This window comes from Budorcas taxicolor, chromosome 14, assembly GCF_023091745.1.
Source record: "Budorcas taxicolor isolate Tak-1 chromosome 14, Takin1.1, whole genome shotgun sequence".
Classification (NCBI taxonomy): Eukaryota; Metazoa; Chordata; class Mammalia; order Artiodactyla; family Bovidae; genus Budorcas; species Budorcas taxicolor.
In genome coordinates, this window is record NC_068923.1 from 14,927,903 (window position 1) to 14,947,286 (window position 19,384).

The window sequence follows — 19,384 nt, forward strand, 5'->3', positions numbered from 1 at the left end:
CAGGGACCCCCACCACTTCTGGACTGGAGTGAACAGATACAAAGGACAAGATGTTGTGGAAGGCATTTATTTTTGCTGAGGTGGACTACAGGCCACCTGGGGCTGGGCTGGCCAGTGGAGTGGGCAGTGGGTGGTCCCAGGACCGGGCCCTGCGGTGGGGACACGTCCCAGGACAGTCTTTGAGTGCATGTGTGTGTGTGGGTGCGAGAGGGTGTGCTGGATTGGCGCCACGCTGGTGAATGGTGCCCCTTCCCTCCTGAGTCTGAGCCCCGGGGCTCCTCACAGGGCCAGAGGAGGGTGGAGCCCAGACGGGGAAGGGGCCCTCTGGTCAAGGCACAGGGGTTGGGCCTTGCTCGGACCACCCGTTACACAGGTCCTTTTCACAGCAGATCACGTTCCACTCTTCAAATTTAGCTTTAGATGTGGCTATCAATCTCTTAATGAACTCTGTAGGTGTCTGGCAGGAAGAGACACAGCCCCTGATATCCAATTCAATCATGTCTGTGGGCAAAAAATGAGGCATCTGCGGTGGCATCCCCTCTGACCCTCCTGGGGTTGACTAACTCTCTCCTCTGATGCGCTGAAATTCCCTGCTGAAATTCCCATCCTCTCCCACCAAGCACCACCACCTCCCGACACAGGTGGCTGCTGGAGCTAGCCCGTCTCTGTACTGATAAGGACACGGAGGAAGGCTGGTGCAGGGCAGGGCTCTGCCCCAGGGGACACTGCCATTGGCCCCTTGCTTCTCTGAGGAACCCCCTCCATCAATCCTCCCACTCTGGATGCCAGGGACTCACCTGCTTTCACGATCATGCTCAGGTTGCCTGTGTAGCAGACAGTGGAATTTGAGTCGCATTCGCTTGTCGGGCAATGGTTGGGAACGCTAAATTTGCCGAGGGTCCCACAGGAGTAGCAGCGCAGGCTCTGAGCTGGGGTCAGGCAGGGACACGGGCCCAAGCTCAGAGGGCCCAAGGCCGGCTGCAGACTCCCACACAGCAGGAAAGAGCTGTGTGGGAGCATCCCTCTGGGTGACCACCTCCATGCCCTCTGTAGGAACTGGGGCCCCTTCCCACCCTCTCAGCTCCCAGAAGGCAGACCCCTCCATGCTCACAACCATAGCCTCTCGCAGGGCATTGCCACCCATGCCCTGTGGGCCAGGTCCCTGTGCCCTGGCACTCACCGAGCTCTGTGCACAGCACGAGGACCAGAAGGACGAGAAGGGGGCCTTTCATGACTCCTGGAGACGACACAGGCCAGTGGGCCCATCGGGGTGCCTCCGTTTCAGGCTCTTGCCTCCCCTCCCCAAGACTAGCCCTCCCTGCCTGGCCCCCCAGCCCACCTCCCTCCCAAATCTACTCACCAGTGGCTTCAGACTCTTTCTGGCGAGCCAGCATCTGGTGCCCCTTCCCTGGTGGCCCACTGTTATAACCCCCAGAACCCGCGAGCCCCACCCATAGGAACGCGGGGTGGGGCTCACCTGTCTCCGCCCTCATCCACGTGTCAAACTGCATCCAGGCCCAGACCAGCAGGAGGCGTGTCCTGTGGGCAGATGTCCAGCCTCTCTCCACCTTACCAGTGCTTGTTTTGGGGGGATCTTAGGAGGAGGGAACCCGGGCAGCTCCCCAATCCTCAGAGCTGCAAAACTGAGACCTCTCAGAACTGTCCATCTCCCGGCCCCTTCTTCCTCTGGGGCCCGAGCCCCCAGGCCCCAGGCTGCCTGCTGTCCTCTGTGCATTCCCCACATGGCTGCGGGGAGTCCCCCCTGGGTATACTTGTCCTCAGGTTCCCTGAGCACTTGCTGTCTTCCCAGTGAGCCCCTTCATGGCAGCTCTGCCGTCAGAAAGCCCACTGTTGTGCTCACTTGATGAGGGACATGGACCAGGAGGATCCTGCCCTTCTGTGGGATGAAGAGGATGCTGTTGAGGGCTGCTCCAGGCACACGTGGGAGGCAGTGTTTGTCCACCCATCTCCTGCCCTCTCAGGCTCCACCTCCAGAGATCTCTGTGGGGCTGAGCCTGCCTGTCCATCCTGGTGCTGTCTGAGAGAGATGTTGGCTGGGTGAAGAAAGACTTGGGAGGAAGAAGTGTTTCACGCTGCGGCCTCAGAGAGGGGGTCATTGTGTGCGTGTGGACCACGGGGGAGCACAGCCAGAAAGGTTCCCCACGATACAGGTAGAGAGAGGCAGGACCTGAGGGCAGAGCCTTTCCAGGGCTCAGGGGTTACTTTGTTCCAAGTCCAGGGGCTGACCTGGTCATCCAGTTTCAGCTGGTTTTGAGTGTGAGTTCAGATTAGGACAGGAAGATGCTAGTCGAGTGCTGGAGCAAGAACTCAAAATGGAGGATGCTTTCCCTTTCAGCTCTGTCGTGACCATACTGGAGACACTGGATAAGTTTGAGGTGTGCAGGTTGGTTGAACTTACATGCATCGTGCAATGATGCACCAGACATTTCGTGACATTCAGTCACACAGGTAACAAATTAAGGCAGAGAAATGTTTTTTCTTGTGATGAAAGACTTTGCTCTCTTAACTTTCATAGATAACATGCGATGGTGGTAATCATGTTAATTGTGTCATACATGACACTCCTAGTACTTCTTTATCTTTCAGCTGGAAGTTTGTACCATTTGATAACCTTCATCCAATCTCCCTTCCCCACGTCTCTAGGAGCCACAAACCTGTTCTCTTTTTCCATGAGTTTGTTTGTGAAGTGTAATTTACCTACAGTACTAGGTCAGTCCCCATTGTATGACACAGTGATTTGATATCACCGTACATTTCAAAGTGATCGGTGGTCAGTCCCCATTGTATGACAAAGTGATTTGATATCACCGTACATTTAAAAATGACCGGCATAGCACCTCCAGTCACCATCTGTCACCACACAAAGAAGCTGCATAGTTACTGACTCCATTCTCCACAGCGTACATTCCATCCTCGTGACTTGTTTATTGTATGACTGGCAGTTTGTCCATCGTAATCTCCCTCATCTATTTCTTTCCTCCCCCAGCCCTTTCTTCGTACTCCCTGACAATCACCTGTGTATATCTGTTCGTTTGTTTTGTTTTCCAGATTCCACATACAAGTGAATCACACAGTATTTGTCTTTGAGTGACATTTCACTTAGCAGAATACCCTCTAGATCCATCCATATTGCTCCAAATGGCAAGATTTCATTCTTTTTTATGGCTAACACTCCATTGTGTATATACCACCTCTTCCGTATCCACTCATCTATTGATGAATGATTAAAGTCGCTTGTATAACTTGACTATTGTGATTAATGCTGCAATGAACCCCGGAGGTACATGTTACCATTTCTAATCAGTGTTTTCCTTTTCTTTGGATAGATATCCAGGAGTGTAATTCCTGGATCATATGGCAGTTCTATTTTTAGTATTTTGATGAATCTTCATACTGTCTTCCCTACTGGTTACACCAATTAACATTCTCATGAATAGTGCGTGAGGATTCCCCTTTCTCCACACCCTCACCAACACTTGTTATTTGTTGTCTTTTTGATGATAGCCTTTGTGACAGGTGTGAGGTGTTATCTCATTGTGGTTTTGATTTGCATTTCCCTGATGAATGACGATAAGCATCTTTTCACGTGTCTGTTGGCCATCTGTATGTATCCTTTGAAAAAATGTCTATTAAGGCCCTCTGTCCATTTTTAATCTTGTTGTTTATTTTTTGATGTTTATTTGTATGAGTTCTTTGCATATTTTGGATATTAACCCCTTGGTAGATACATCTTTACAAATATCTTCTATTATTCAGTAAGTGGCCTTTTCATTTTGTTGATGGTTTCCTCTGCCATGTGAAAGCCTTTAAGTTTGATTTGGTCCCCTTTATTTTTGCTTCTGTTTCCCTTGTTTGAGGAGACAGATCCAAACTAATATTGTTAAGACCAAGATCAAAGAGTGATCTATGTTTCCTTCTAGGAGTTTTATGGTTCCAAGTCTTATATCTAAGTATTTAATCCATTTTGAGCTTATTTTTGCATTAGTTAGTTCAGTTGCTCAGTCCTGTCCGACTCTTTGTGACCCCATGGACTGCAGCATGTCAGGCTTCCTGTCCATGACAAACTCCTGGAGCTTACTCAGATTCATGTCCATTGAGTCAGTGATGCCATCCAACCATCTCATCCACTGTCATCCCCTTCTCCTCCCGCCTTCAATCTTTCCCAGCATCAGGATGTTTTCCAGTGAGTCAGTTCTTTGCATCAGGTGGCCAGAGTATTGGAGTTTCAGCTTCAGCATCAGTCCTTTCAGTGAATATTCAGGACTGATTTCCTTGAGGATTGACTGGTTGGATCTCCTTGCAGTCCAAGGGACTCTCAAGAGTCTTTTTTACGGTATGAGAAATAGTCCATCTTGATTATTTTGATAATTGATATTGAGAAAGTTGATATTACTACAAATAATTCTCTGTAGCTGTCCAGTTTTTGCAACACCATTTATAGAAGAGACTGTCTTTTTCTCCTTGAATATTTTTGCCTTCTTTATTGTAGATTTTGACCCATAGAAGTGTGGATTCATTTCTCTGCTTTCTATTCTGCTACACTGACCTATTTGTCTATTTTTGTGACACTACTATACTGTTTTGATTGCTGCAGCTTTGTAGTATAGGTTGAAATCAGGAAATGCTATTTCTTCTCTCTCTCAAGATTGTTTTGACTATCCAAGCTCTTCTGTGTTTTCATAATGATTTTATAATTATTTATTCTAATTCTGTGAAAAATGCCATTGGTGTTTTGATAGGGATTGCACTGAATCAGTAGATAGCCTTAGGGAGTATGATCATTTTAGCAATATTAATTCTTCAATCCATGAGCACAGTATCTTTCCATCTGTTTGTGTCTTTTTCAGTTTCTTTCATCAGTATCTTCTAGTTTTCCAAGTGTAGGTCTTTTACCTCCTATTAGATTTTTTCCCAGGTATTTTATTCTTTTTGGTGTGAGTGTGAATGCATTCTTAATTTCTCTCTGGATAGTTTATTTTTAATGCATAGAAATATAACAGATTTATGTATACTATTTTTGTATCCTGCAACTTGATGAAATTCATTTATGAGCTTTAGTAGTTTGGCCACCTCATGCAAAGAATTGACTCATTGGAAAAGACTCTGATGCTGGGAGGGATCGGGGGCAGGAGGAAAAGGGGACGACAGAGGACGAGATGGCTGAATGGCATCACCGACTCAATGGACCTGAGTTTGAGTGAACTCCAGGAGTTGGTGATGGACAGGGAGGCCTGGCGTGCTGTGATTCATGGGGTCGCAGAGTCGGACACGACTGAGTGACTGAACTGAACTGAACTTGGGAATTTCTGTATGTAGGATCATGCCATCTGCAAATAGTGACAGTTTTGCTTCTTCCTTTCCAATTTGGATTCCTTAAAAAATTTTTTCTTGTCTAATTGTTGTGGCTAGGACTTCCAATGCTATGTTGAATAAAAGTGTTGAACATGGGCACCCTTGTCTTATTCCTGATCTTAGAGGAAATGCTTTCGGCTTTCCACTATTGAGTCTGATGTTAGCTGTGAGCTTGTCATAGGTGCATGCTCAGTCAGTCAGTTGTGTCTGACTCTATGCAACCCTATGGACTGTAGCCCATCAGGCTCCTCTACCTATGGAATTTCCCAGTCTAGAATACTGGAGTGGGTTTCCATCTCCTCCTCTAAGGGATCTTCCTGATCCAGGAATCGAATCCATGTCTCCTGCATTGGCAAGCAAATTCTTTACCACTGAGCCACCTGGGAAGCCAGCTGAGCTTGTCATAAATGTCTTTGATTATGCTGAGGTATACCCACATTGTTGAGAGTTTATCATAAAAATATATTGACTTTTGTCAGCATTGTTTCTGCATCTATTGAGAGATTGTGCGTTTTTTATTCTTCAAGTAGCTAATGTGGTATACTGCATTGATTGATTGGTTTGTGGATATTGAACCATCCTTGAATCCCTGGGAAAAATCACCCTTGATCATGGTTTATGATTCTTTTAATGTATTATTGTATTCAGTTTGCTAATATTTTCTTGAGGATTTTTGTACCTATGTTCATCAGCGATATTGACCTATAATTTTCTTTTTTTGTGTGATATCTTCGTCTGGTTTGGTGTAAGGGTCATGCTAACCTTGTGGAATGAGTTCAGAAATGTTCTTTCCTCTGCAATGTTTGGGAATAGTTTGAGAAGGTAGATGTTACCTCTTCCTTAAATGTTTGGTAGAAGTCACATGTGAAGCCATCCAGTCTTGGGATTTTGTTGGGAATTTTAAAATTACTGATTCAATTTGATTACTGGTAATTGGTCTGTTTATGTTTTCTATTTCTTTCTGACTCAGTCTTAGGGAATTGTACACTCTAGCAATGTGTCCATTTATTGACTTCAACTTTTTCATAGTAATCTCTTATGATCCTTTGTATTTCTTTCGTGTCAGTTGTAACTTCCTTTTCACTTCTGATTGTATTGGTGTGGGCCCTCTCTCTTTTTTTTCTTAGTGAGTTTACCTAAAGATTTATCTCTTAAGTTTTAAAGGACTAGCTCTTAGTTTCGCTGATCTTTTCTATTGTTTTAGTCTCTGTTTCATTGATCTCTGCTCTGACCTTTAGGATTTCTTAGTTTCTGCTAAGTCCGGTTTTGTTTTTTCTTTTCCCCCTTTTTAGGTAGGCTGTACTAGATTTTCTGATTTTCTAAGGTAGGTTTGTATGGTATCAATGTCCCTTTTATAACTGCTTTGGCTGTATCCCATAGATTTTGGATTATTGTGGTTTTGTTTTCTTTCATCTCCAGGTATTTTTGATTTCCTTTTGATTTCTTCAGTGACCCGTTGGTTGTTTTTATAGTATATTGTTTAGCATCTACATGTTTTTATTTGTGTGTGTGTGTTCTTTTTTTTTTTGGTAGTTGGTTTTTAGTTTCATAGCATTATGATTGGAAATGATGTTTGCTATGACTGCAGCCTTCTTAAATTTACCAACGCTTGTACTGTGGTTTAGCCTGTGGTCTACCCTGGAGGATGACCCATGCGTGCTTGATTAGAATATATATTCTACTGCTTCTGGATGAAATGGTCTCTATATATCTATTAAATACTTCTGATCTAATGTACCATTTAAGGCTAATGTTTCCTTATTGATTTTCTGTCTGGTTCATCAGTTCATTGATATAAGTTTGGTGTTAAAGTCCCCTACTGTTATTGTGTTAATGTCAGTTTCTCCTTTTATGTCTGTTAATGTTTGCTTTATATATTTAGGTGCTTCTATATTGGGTGCATATGTACTTACAATTGCGTTATCTTCTTCTTGGATTGATTTCTTTAGCAAAATAAAGGATTTTTTAAAAACACACTGCTCCTTCTCTATCTCTGACTCTGTCTCTTTCTTCTTCCTTCCTTTTGTCTTTCCCGTATTCCCTTTTTCTCTCTCTCCACCTCCTCCTCTCTAAGGCAAAGGGAAGGATAGAGTCCAAGGCCACAAGTAGCCTATACTGGAGTAAAAAGTAGTCTGAGTGCCAAGAAGACGACGGAGAGTCAAGTGAAACTCAACTTCCCTGGTAGCTTGGTGGTAAAGAACCTGCCTGCCAATGCAGGAGACTTGGGCTTGATCACTGTGTTGGGAAAATTCCCTGGAGAAGAAAATGACAACCCACTCCATCACTCTAGCCTCGGAAATCCCATGGACAGAGGAGCCTGGCAGGCTCCAGTCTGTGGGGTCACAAAACTGTCAGGCACAACTTAGCAACTTAACAGTAACAACAGATGAAACCCAAAGACAAGTACATTTATGGCTATGCCACAAATGAAGGCCAGCACCAACAAATAATAGTCAAGGTTGAAGCCATGACCAAGGCCAGCCTGGAGCCAAGCTGAGGCCAAACAAGCTAAATGCTGGTTTCTGTGCATCATGGCAGGCACCTATAACAGTTTCGAGCCACACTGCAGATCAAGACGTGTACAGTGTTCTGAAGTTTTTTCACTTAGTTGCACCAACTTGGCATATTGTACCCCATGTAACCCAGTGTTGGAACAGAAACATTGGAGTGGATTTATATGTGTGTTTCATAAATCTTTATGGTGCTAAAATGTACATTATATAAAATTTGCTATTTTAACCATTTTAAGTATAAAGTTCTGTAGAATTAAGTATATAGATATTATTGTGCAACCATCACTAAGATCCGTCTCCAGAATCTTTTCAGCTTCCCAAACTGAAACTCTTCATCCACTAAATGCTAACTCCCTATCCTCTCCCCTCAGTCTCTGGAAACCATCATTCTATTTTCTGTTTCTGAATTTAACTACTCTAGGGATATCATATATAGAGCCAGGCAACATCTGTCCTTTTGTGACTGGTTTATTTCCATTAACATGTCTTCAAGATTCACCTGCATTGTATCATGTGTCAGCATTTCATTCCTTTTTAAGGTTGAATAATATTTTGTGAATAGATGGACCACATTGTGTTTTATTTATTTATGGACGGGGACGCAGTATTGTTATGACATCATTATACTACCCAAAGCAATCTACAGACTCAATGCAATCCCTATCAAAAACTCAACAGACATTTGAGGTGTTTCCATATTTTAGTTACTATGAATAATATTATTATGAACATCTACAAATGTCTGTTTGAGAACCTGTTTTTCTTAGGGTTCTGATACCTAAAAGTGGAACTGCTGGATCATATGGTAATTCTATGTTTAATTTTTTGTGAAACCACTATAGTGTTTTTCATAGCAGTTGACTCAGTTTACATTCTCACAAGCAGTGCATAATAGTTCTAATTTCTCCACATTTTTATTAATTCTAGTATTATTTTAGATAGCAGTCATCCTAATCAATGCAAAGTGACATCTCACTGGGGTTTTATTTGCATTTCCTCAATGACTATTGATGTTGAGCATCGCTTCAAGTGCTTTTGGTTATTTGCATTTCTCCTTTGAAGAACAGTTTATGCAAGTCCTTTGATGCTGCTGCTGCTGATGTTGAACTGCAAGAGTGTTTTTTTTAAAATGAATTCTGGATTTTAGCACCTTATCAGATATATGATTTGCAAATATCTTCTCTATTCCATAAGCTGCCTTTTCACTATGCTGATTGTGCCCTTTCCTATATAAAAGTTTTAAAATTTGATGTAGTCCAGTTTATCTATTTTTACTTTTGTTGCTTTTGATTTTGGTGTCAGCCAAGAAATCATTGCCAAATGCAGTGTTATTAACTGGTTCCTCTATATTTTCGAACAGTTTTATTTTTAGGTCTGTGATCCATATTAAGTTATATTTTGTTTACGGCGTAAGGTAAGAGTACAGCTTCATTATATCGTATGTGGACACCCAGTTTACCCAACACAACTTATTAAAGAGACCGCTTTTCTCCGTTGAATGATCTTGGCATCTTTGTTTAAAATCATTTGACCATTTATGCAAAGGTTTATTTTTTTGACTCTCTGTTTTACTCCATTGGTCTATATTCTGTCTTTATGCTAGTGCCACATTGGTTTGATTTCTGTACCTTTGTAATAAGTTTTGCAGACAGGAAGTGTGAGACCTCCAACGTTTTTCAACATTGTTTTGGCTATTTGGGGTCCTTTTCTCAATGTATTTTCAAATTTCCCTCATGATTTCTTCTTTGACCCATTGGTTACCTAACAGTGCATTGTTTAATTGCCACATATTTGTAGATTCTCCAGCTTTCCCTCTGCTTATGATTTCTAGTTTCATTCCATTGTGATCAAAAAGATATTTTGTATGACTTCAACCTTTTAATATTTGTGGAGACTTGTTTTGTAACCTCACATATAGTTTATCCTGGAGGATATTCATGTCCTCTTGATAGGAATATATATTTTTTATTGTTGGCTGAAGCAAATTTTCTACATCTGTTAGATCCCAGTGATCTGATTGTTGTTGTTCAGCTGCTCAGTTGTGTTCGACTCTTTGTGACCCCATGGAATGAAGCATGCCCGGCTTCCCTGTCCTTCACCATCTCCCAGAGTTTGCTCAAACTCTTGTCCATTGGGTTGGTGATGCCATCCAACCATCTCACCCTCTGTTGTCCCCTTCTCCTGCCTTCATCTTTCCCAGCATCGGGGTCTTTTTCAATGAGTTGGGTCTTTGCATCTGGTGGTCAAAGTATTGGAGCTTAAGCTTCAACCTCAGTCCTTCCAGTGAATATTCAGAGTTGATTAGCATTGTTCAAATCCTGTATTTTTTATAATTTTTAATAGGAGAATAATTACTTTATAATATTGTATTGATTGGACGTCCCTTGTAGCTCAGTTGGTAAAGAATCTGCTTGCAATGCAGGAGAACTGGGTTCCATTTCTGAGTCAGGAAGAGCCCGTGGAGAAGGAAATGGCAACCAGCTCCAGTATTCTTGCCTGAAGAATTCCATGGATAGAGGAGCCTGACAGGCTACAGTCCATGAGATCACAAGAGTCGGACACAACTTAGCGACTAAACCACCATTATGTTGATTCCCGCCACACATCAACATGAATCAGTAATAGGTATACATATGTCCCCTCCCTACTGAACCTCCCTCCCACCTCTCACCGCATGCTACCCCTCTAGGTTGTCACAGAACACCAGATAATATCCTGTATTTTAAAAGCTTTTATCAGGCTTTAAAAGCAGATAAAGCTCTTCTCTTTTACTTCATGAAAATCTTGCTTAAAATTGGTGTAATTTCTTCATGAAACATGTGATAAAACCCATCAATGAAATTATCTGAGCCTGATGTTTCGACAGCCATTTTTATTTTTCTTTAAGATAGCTATTCAGATTTTCTTTCTTTTTTCATAAATTGTTTTTTAAAAATATTCATTCCGTTTAAGCTGTTGGAACCATGACATCAAGTTGTTTAAGGCTGTCAGGTGCTCAGCTCAGCTGAAGAGATGCCTGAGATGCTCTGATTTGGAGCAGGTGACTTAAACAACAGGCCAAACGTAATAGCAACATTGACATCTTTAATTAGAAAAGTGTTAAACCAGAGAAAGTAGTGACTGCCCTTTGCTCCATTCTCGCTCATGGAATTGTCCACTGACATGACTGAGTGACTGAACTGAACTGAAACTTTTTATTTCCCTCTAAGGTCTGCTTTTGATACTTCCCATACATTTTGATACATTGTCATTTCATTACCACTCAGTTCAAAATATTTTCTACTTTTCCTTGTCTGTTTTTGAACTATTGGAATTTTAGGAGTGTGATATTTAATCTAAAAATACTTGGGGATTTTCCAGATCTGAAATGTCTAAAATGGGAGCCTCTAGCTATTTGTTGCTACTGAGCACACAACATGTAGCTAATGGAAATTCAGGTGCTTTTACAGTGTAAAACACCTGCAGGATTAAAAAAAATTAATTTCTTTTAATTGGAGGCTAATTACAATATTGTAGTGGTTTCTGCCATACATTGACACAAATCAGCCATGGGTGTACATGTGTTCCCCATCCTGAACCCCCTCCCATCTCTCTCCCCATCCCATCCCTCAGGGTCATCCCAGTGCACCAGCCCTGAGCACCCTGTCTCATGCATTGAACCTGTGCTGGCGATCTGTTTCACATATGATAATATACATGTTTCAATGCTATTCTTTCAAATCATTCCACCCTCACCTTCTCCCACACAGTCCAAAAGACTGTTCTATACATCTGTGTCTCTTTTGCTGTCTTGCATATAGGGTCATCGTTACCATCTTTCTGAATTCCATATATATGCATTCAGTTCAGTCCAGTCGCTCGTGTCTGACTCTTTGCGACCCCATGAATTGCAGCATGCCAGGCCTCCCTGTCCATCACCAACTCTGTATTAGTATACTGTACTGGTGTTTTTCTTTCTGGCTTTCTTCACTCTGTATAATAGGCTCCAGTTTCATCCACCTCATTAGAACTGATTCAAATGCGTTTCTTAAAATGGCTGAGTAATATTCCATTGTGTATATGTACCACAGCTTTCTTATCCATTCATCTGCCAGTGGACATCTAGGTTGCTTCCATGTCCTGGCTATTGTAAACAGTGCTGCGATGAACATTGGGGTACACGTGTCTCTTTCAATTCTGGTTTCCTTGGTGTGTATGCCCAGCAGTGGGATTGCTGGGTTGTATGGCAGTTCTATTTCCAGTTTTTAAAGGAATCTCCACACTGTTCTCCATAGTGGCTATACTAGTTTGCATTCCCACCAACAGTGTAAGAGGGTTCCCTTTTCTCCTCACCCTCTCCAGCGTGTATTGTTTGTAGACTTTTTGATAGCAGCCATTCTCTCCTCTGATAGAGGAGCCACACAACCCCGTGCCCAAGGCCAGGGGCAGCGGCCGGGAGGAGCAACCCCACGTCCAGTGAGTGGTGGCTGCACGGGCGCAGGAGGGCCTAGAGGAGCCATCCCACGTTGAAGGTCAGGAAGGGTGGCGGTGAGGAGATACCCCTCATCCAAGGTAAGGAGCAGCGGCTGCCCTTTGCTGGAGCAGCCGTGAAGAGATACCCCAAGCCCAAGGTAAGAGAAACCCAAGTAAGATGGTAGGTGTTGCAAGAGGGCATCAGAGGGCAGACACACTGAAACCATACTCACAGAAAACTAGTCAATCTAGGACCACAGTCTTGTCTAACCTCTGTCCTACTTGGCTACAAATTTGGGATGTCCCCTGAACCCCACCCCCATTTTAGTTTTAGTGATTTCATAAAACAAGTGAAAGAAATCACCAAAAGCTCTGTACTTAGACTACTGTTTTATTACAAGGATACAACTCAGGAACAGCCAACAGGAGATCAATCAGTTCAGTTCAGTTGCTCATTTGTGTTCGACTCTTTGTGACTCCATGGACTGCAACACTCCAGGCCTCCCTGTCCATCACCAACTCTCGGAGTTTACTCAAACGTCTATTTAGTCAGTGATGCCATCGAACCATCTCATCCTGTGTCACCCTCTTCTCCTGCCTTCTATCTTTCCCAGCATCAGGGTTTTTTCCAGTGAGTCAGTTCTTCGCATCAGGTGCCAAAGTATTAGAGCTTTAGCTCAGCATCAGTCCTTCCAATGAATATTCAGGACTGAATTCCTTTAGTATTGACTGGTTGGATCTCCTTACAGTCCAAGGGACTGTCAAGAGTCTTCAACACCACAGATAAAAAGCATCAACTCTTTGGCGCTCAGCTTTCCTTATAGTCCAACTCTCACATCCATACATGACTACTGGAAAAACCGTAACTTTGACTAGATGGACTTTGGTTGGCAAAGTAATGTCTCTGCTTTTTAATATGAATATGCTGTCTAGGTTGGTCGTAGCTTTTCTTCCAAGGAGCAAGCATTTTTTAATTTCATGGCTGCAGTCACCATCTGCAGTGATTTTGGAGCCCCCCAAAATAAAGTCTCTCACTGTTTCCATTGTTTCCCCATCTATTTGCCATGAAGTGATGGGACTGGATGCCATGATCTTCGTTTTTTGAATGTTGAGTTCTAAGCCAGCTTTTTTACTCTCCTCTTTCACTCTCATCAAGAGGCTCTTTAGTTCTTCTTCACTTTCTGCCATAAGGGTGGTGTCATCTGCACATCTGGGGTTATTGATATTTCTCCTGGAAATGTTGATTCCAGCTTGTGCTTCATCCAGCCTGGCATTTCGCTTGATGTACTCTGCATAGAAGTTAAATAAGCAGGGTGACAATATATACCCTTCACATACTCCTTGCTCGATTTGGAACCAGTCTGTTGTTCCATGTCCAGTTCTAACTGTTGCTTCTTGATCGGCATACAGATTTCTCAGGAGGCAGGTCAGGTGGTCTCGTATTCCCATCTCTCTCAGAATTTTCCACAGTTTGTTGTGATCCACACAGTCAAAGGCTTTGGCATAGTCAATAAAGCAGAAAGAGATGTTTGTCTGGAACTCTCTTGCTTTTTCCATCATCCAGTGCATATGTCGGCAATTTGATCTCTGGTTCCTCTGCCTTTTCTAAAACCAGCTTGAACATCTGGAAGTTCACGGTTCACGTATTGCTGAAGCCTGGCTTGGAGAATTTTGAGCATTACTTTACTAGCATGTGAGATGAATGCAATTGTGCGGTAGTTTGAGCATTCTTTGGCATTGCCTTTCTTTGGGATTGGAATGAAAACTGAACTTTTCCAGTCCTATGGCCACTGCTGAGTTTTCCAAATTTGCTGGCATATTGAGTGCAGCACTTTCACAGCATCATCTTTTAGGATTTGAAATAGCTCCACTGGAATTCCATCACCTCCACTACCTTTGTTTGTAGTGATGCTTCCTCAGGCCCACTTGACTTCATATTCCAGGATATGACTTTAGGTGAGTGATCACACCATCATGATTATCCGGGTTATGAAGATCTTTTTTGTACAGTTCTTCTGTGTATTCTTGCCACCTCTCCTTAATATCTTCTGCTTCTGTTAGGTCCATACCATTTCTGTCCTTTATCGAGCCCATCTTTGCATGAAATATTCCCTTGGTATCTCTAATTTTCTTGAAGAGATCTCTAGTCTTTCCCATTCTATTGTTTTCCTCTATTTCTTCGCATTGATCACTGAGGAAGCCTTTATCTCTCCTTGCTATTCTTTGGAATTGTGCATTCCTTTTTCTCCTTTGCCTTTCATTTCTCTTCTTTTCACAGCTATTTGTAAGGTCTCCTCCGACAACCATTTTGCCTTTTTACATGTCTTTTTCTTGGGGATGGTCTTGATCCCTGTCTCCTGTACAATGTCATAAACCTCCACGCATAGCTCTTCAGGGACTCTGTCTATCAGATCTAATCCCTTGAATCTATTTATCATGTCCACGGTATAATCATAAAGGATTTGATTTAGGTGATACCTGAATGGTCTAGTGGTTTTCCCCACTTTCTTCAATTTAAGTCTGAATTTGGCAATAAGGAGTTCATGATCTGAGCCATAGTCAGCTCCTGGTCTTTTATTTTTTCTGACTGTATAGAGCTTCTCCTTCTTTGGCTGCAAAGAATATAATCAATCTGATTTCGGTGTTGACCATCTGGTGATGTCCATGTGTAGAGTCTTCTCTTGTGTTGTTGGAAGAGGGTATTTTCTATGACTGGTGTGTTCTCTTGGCAAAACTCTATTAGCCTTTGACCTGCTTCTTTTTGTGCTCCAAGGCCAAATTTGCCTGTTATTCCAAGTATCTCTTGACTTCCTACATTTGCATTCCAGTCCCCTATAATGAAAAGGACATCTTTTTGAGGTGTTAGTTCTAGAATGTCCTGTAGACCTTCATAGAACCATTCAACTTCAGCTTCTTCAGCATTAGTGGTTGGGGCATAGACTTGGATTACTGTGACGATACTGAATGGTTTGCCTTGGAAACGAATAGAGAATGTTCTGTCGTTTTTGAGATTACATCCAAGTACTGCATTTCGGACTCTTTTTTTTTTCACTATGATGGCTACTCTATTTCTTCTAAGGGATTCTTGCCCACAGTAGTAGATATAATGGTCATCTGAGTTAAATTCACCCATTCCAGTCTTTTAATTCACTGATTCCTAAAGTGTTGATGTTCACTCTTGCTGTCTCTTGTTTGACCACTTCCAATTTGCATTGATTCATGGACCTAACATTCCAGGTTCCTATGCAATATTGTTCTTTACAGCATCAGACATTACTTCCATCACCAGTCACATCCACAGCTGGGTGTTGTTTTTGCTTTGGCTCCGTCTCTTCATTCTTTCTGGAGTTATCCTCCACTGATCTCCAGCAGCATATTGGGCACCTACCAACCTGGGGGTTTTATCTTTCAGTATCATATGTTTTTGCCTTTTCATGTTGTTCATGGGGTTCTCACGGCAAGAATACTGAAGTGTTTTGCCATTCCCTTCTCCAGTGGGCCATGTTTTGTCAGAACTTTCCACCATGATCTGTCCATTTTGGGTGGTCCCACATTGCATGGCTCATAGTTTTATTGAGTTAGACAAGGCTGTGGTCCATGTGATCAGTTTGGTTAGTTTTCTGAGATTGGTTTTCATTCTGTCTGCCTTCTGATGGATAAGGATAAGAGGCTTATGGAAGCTTCCTGATGGGAGAGACTGACTGAGGGGGAAACTGGGTCTTGTTCTGATGGGTAGAACCATGCTCAGTAAATCTTTAATCCAATTTTCTGTTCATGGGCGGAGCTGTGTTCCCTTCCTGTTGTTTAACCTGAGGCCAAACTATAGTGGAAGCAATGAAGAAAATGGGTCCTCCTTCAAAAGGTCCCATGGATGCACTGCAGCACTCAGTGCCCCCGACCCTGCAGCAGGCCACCATTGACCCACGCCTCTGCCAGAGCCTCCTGGACACTCACCGGCAGTTTGGATCAGTCTCTTGTGGGGTCACTGCTCCTTTCTCTTGGGTCCTGGTGCACCCAAGGGTCTGTTTGTGGCTTCGAAGAGTCTGTTTCCCCAGTCCTGTCTAAGTTCTGGCAGCTCTCTGGTGGGGTTAATGGCGACCTCCTCCTGGAGGGCTTAGGTCATACCCAGGTCTGCTGCACCCAGAGTCCCTGCCCCTGTGGCAGGCCACCACTGACCTGTAACTTTGCAAGAGACAGTCAAGCACAGCTCTGTCTCTGTGTCTGTCGGGGTCTCTGGGTCCTGCTGCTCACAAGGTTTGTTTGAGTGCTCTGAGCATAACATCTGGGGGCTTGTCCGGGATCCCTTTAACTGGGAAGAATAACACTCTCCTGGCAGTAGGGGTTTCCTCTCTAGGAGGAGAGATTTCTGAACACCGGTGTTAATTCTGGTTAAGTCCAGCGTAAGGCTGAGGCCCAGCATCATCCTGGGGAGGCGGCTGGCTCTGTTTTCTGGTTAAGACCAGCGTAAGGCTGAGGCCTGGCATTGTGCTGGGGAGGCGGCTGGCTCTGTGGACGTCCTGCCGGGATTGATGAAAAAGCCGAGACTGACATCCTGACCACTCGGGGTACTCAGGGGCCAGCTTGCCTGCCAATGGACCGACCCAGCAGCCACAACTGGGACCCTTTTGTCCCTGGTCTCCTCCTGACGAGGACAACTGGCCAGAGTGCCCCGACCGGTAAGAAACAAGAGACTTTATTGATCTCTCTCTCCTTCCCTCTCTCTTTCCTCTCCTTAACCCTTCCTATCCTTCCCTGTTTTTCTAGTCCCCTGGTCCTGGACGCAGAAATCTGGTCGAAGGGCCCTCAGCCTGAGCTGATTGGAGACTGATCACCTCCTCTTGGCAGAGAACTCAAATTCTGGTTCTGATTTCTGGTAGGGCTGAGTTCCAGTCCTCCCTTCTCTGGAAGCCCAGGGAAAAGTCCCGTAACGCCTGGGTATCTGTAGGTGGCAGGAGACGTCTGTAAGGCCACTCCTTTTGCCCCCTCTCCCGCCTTCTCCCCTTTCTTCTTTCAACCTGGCTTCCTTTCCTCCCTTAAAATCTTTGATGTTACGAAAAGGCTTGGTGGGCTACAGTCCACAGGTTGCAGTCTGAAACGACTGAGCAACTTCACTTTCACTTTGATGAGGACTGCCAGGTTTATATGTGTGTGTTTTAACTCTGTGATCTGTGTAGTGATTTTTGATGGCCATCTTGCTTTGTCTGGCCACCATGTGGTTTAGACCTGCCGCCATTTGTTAGAACTTGATTTTCTTTCCCTGTGCCTTGAGACTGGGGCTCTTAAAAACACTTATCTAGACCATCTCTAACTCCTGACACTGAGAAAAAAAAAAAAAGCTTCTTTAAACCCAGAGCCCTTTAAGATGATAAAGGACCCTGTGCAGGTAATTGTGTGTCTTTGGAATTCTGTAATTGTAGAATGCCGTTTAGTGATTATTTAAACTGGGCTGAGGCTGGTGAGGGTGTGGAGCAATGGCCCCTAAGGACTCTGAGGGCTGAAGGCAAGAAGCCGCCTCCCCTCCCTGTTCTGCCCAGCCCAGGCGACCTGCCCCCATTCCTGTGGCCCAGGGGCCCAGCTTCCAGTCGGCAGTGTCAGAAGTGACTTGTGGCTCTGCCTTGGTTGTGAGATGAGTACATTCCAAAGGAACAGCCATGGGGAGGGGGCAGGCTCAGCGATCCCTTGGAGGCTCAGAGCAGCTGGCCTGAGCTCCAGCTCGCCTCCATCGGAAGCTCGTGCGCCCCTCAGAAACGACCCTGGCCAATGTCACCGCAGAGCTGAGGCGGTGTTGTCAGGGCTAATGTGAAATCTCTTCCCGTGGCGCCGATCCTCCAGCTCTGCAGTGCTAGCTCGGACAGATTGAGGTCTCTGTGGCTTTGGTGACCCTGCTTAAGCATTCCCACCGTGTCCCAGCTCTGCTCTCTGCCTGCCTCCCACTTCAGCCCCGCCCCCCCTTCACCTGCTTGGGGAGGAGGGCAGTGGCCCAAGGCTAGGGGCTTTTGCTCAGGAGAGTTGTCAGGCTTCCTGGACTCGTCAGGCTTTGAGCTCTACCGGGGTCCAGCTGACCTGGGATACCAGGTGTTGCCCAGAGATGCACCTCATCCCGTGCCTCAGGAAGGGCTAGGGAGCAATTTTGTTATTGTATTAACTTTACTCAGTTAACTCATTTGAAAAACTAACCAGTTTTTACTTTCTGTCTAAAATGATGTATGTGTAAGAGAGCGAGCCGTAACGCTCCCAAAGTGCCTTCTTTTCTCTGATATAAATATATTAAAAAAAAAAAAGACTTGAAGCTAGATCTTGCACTGTGTCTGTCTAAATATGTCTTGGTATATCTTTGTCTCTGGGTAATATTTTTGAGGTTAATTTGTATATGAGATCTATTTATTTGGCTTTAAAAAGGTAAGCGCTTACAAATCAAGTAATTCTAAATTAAACAATAAATTCCAGGTTTATGTAAACTGGGAAATATTCAGTGTTAAATACCTGATATTAATGTTTGTTTGTTGACCTATTTAATATAGACATGTCTTAGAGTACTTCACGTTAATATATATATATATATTGTAAATGAGATATGAGCTTTTAGATAAACTCTATTAAAAATAATTATGCTTTAGGAATGTCTGTCTGAAATAGTCTGTCCAAATTGGGGTAACTTGAATTGGGTTGTGCTAAACTAAGTGATGGAAGTTCACTGACTAGCTAGCTCATTTCCAAATAGAGTACAATTTTAAAACATTTATTACTGAACATTAGTTTCCTCTTACAAAGAAGCTAAAGAAATTTGGGACTGCTAATGACTAAAAATAAGCTGGCGCAAAAACTTGAATTTGGCTTTTCTCTCTGTTAAAAAGACACACTTTCTTCAGATGTTAAACTGTATTTAACAACAGATTTAAGTTCATTTGCCTCTTAAATGGTCTGTTCTGTATTTGCCTCTGAAATCCCATATTGTTACTTTGGCTGAGTGAATAGCTATTGTTTCACAGTGACCTATAGTCCCATCTGACTGAGTGCTCAAAACCTTTCTGATTATTTGTTGACAA

The 19,384-nt window shown here is 43.5% G+C and overlaps 1 protein-coding gene across 1 annotated transcript; it reads right to left on the reverse strand.

Annotated features, from left to right (window-relative positions):
* Window positions 1-328: 328 nt before the first annotated feature.
* LOC128059636 (lymphocyte antigen 6H-like) lies at window positions 329-1,511 on the reverse strand. The gene is made up of 4 exons (XM_052652040.1): window positions 1,478-1,511; window positions 1,181-1,237; window positions 798-929; window positions 329-501 (listed from the first exon to the last, which is right to left on the reverse strand). The coding sequence occupies exons 1-4, from the start codon at window positions 1,509-1,511 to the stop codon at window positions 329-331; spliced, it is 396 nt and encodes a 131-aa protein (XP_052508000.1).
* Window positions 1,512-19,384: the final 17,873 nt, after the last annotated feature.

Bases quoted from the DNA above. Each gene is read 5' to 3' on its own strand.
- LOC128059636 (XM_052652040.1), bottom strand. From the start codon at position 1,511: ATGCAGTTTGACACGTGGATGAGGGCGGAGACAG. The intron at 1,238-1,477 runs GTGAGCCCCACC...TGTCGTCTCCAG, and splicing joins GTGGATGAGGGCGGAGACAG to GAGTCATGAAAGGCCCCCTT. The intron at 930-1,180 runs GTGAGTGCCAGG...GCCTGACCCCAG, and splicing joins CGTGCTGTGCACAGAGCTCG to CTCAGAGCCTGCGCTGCTAC.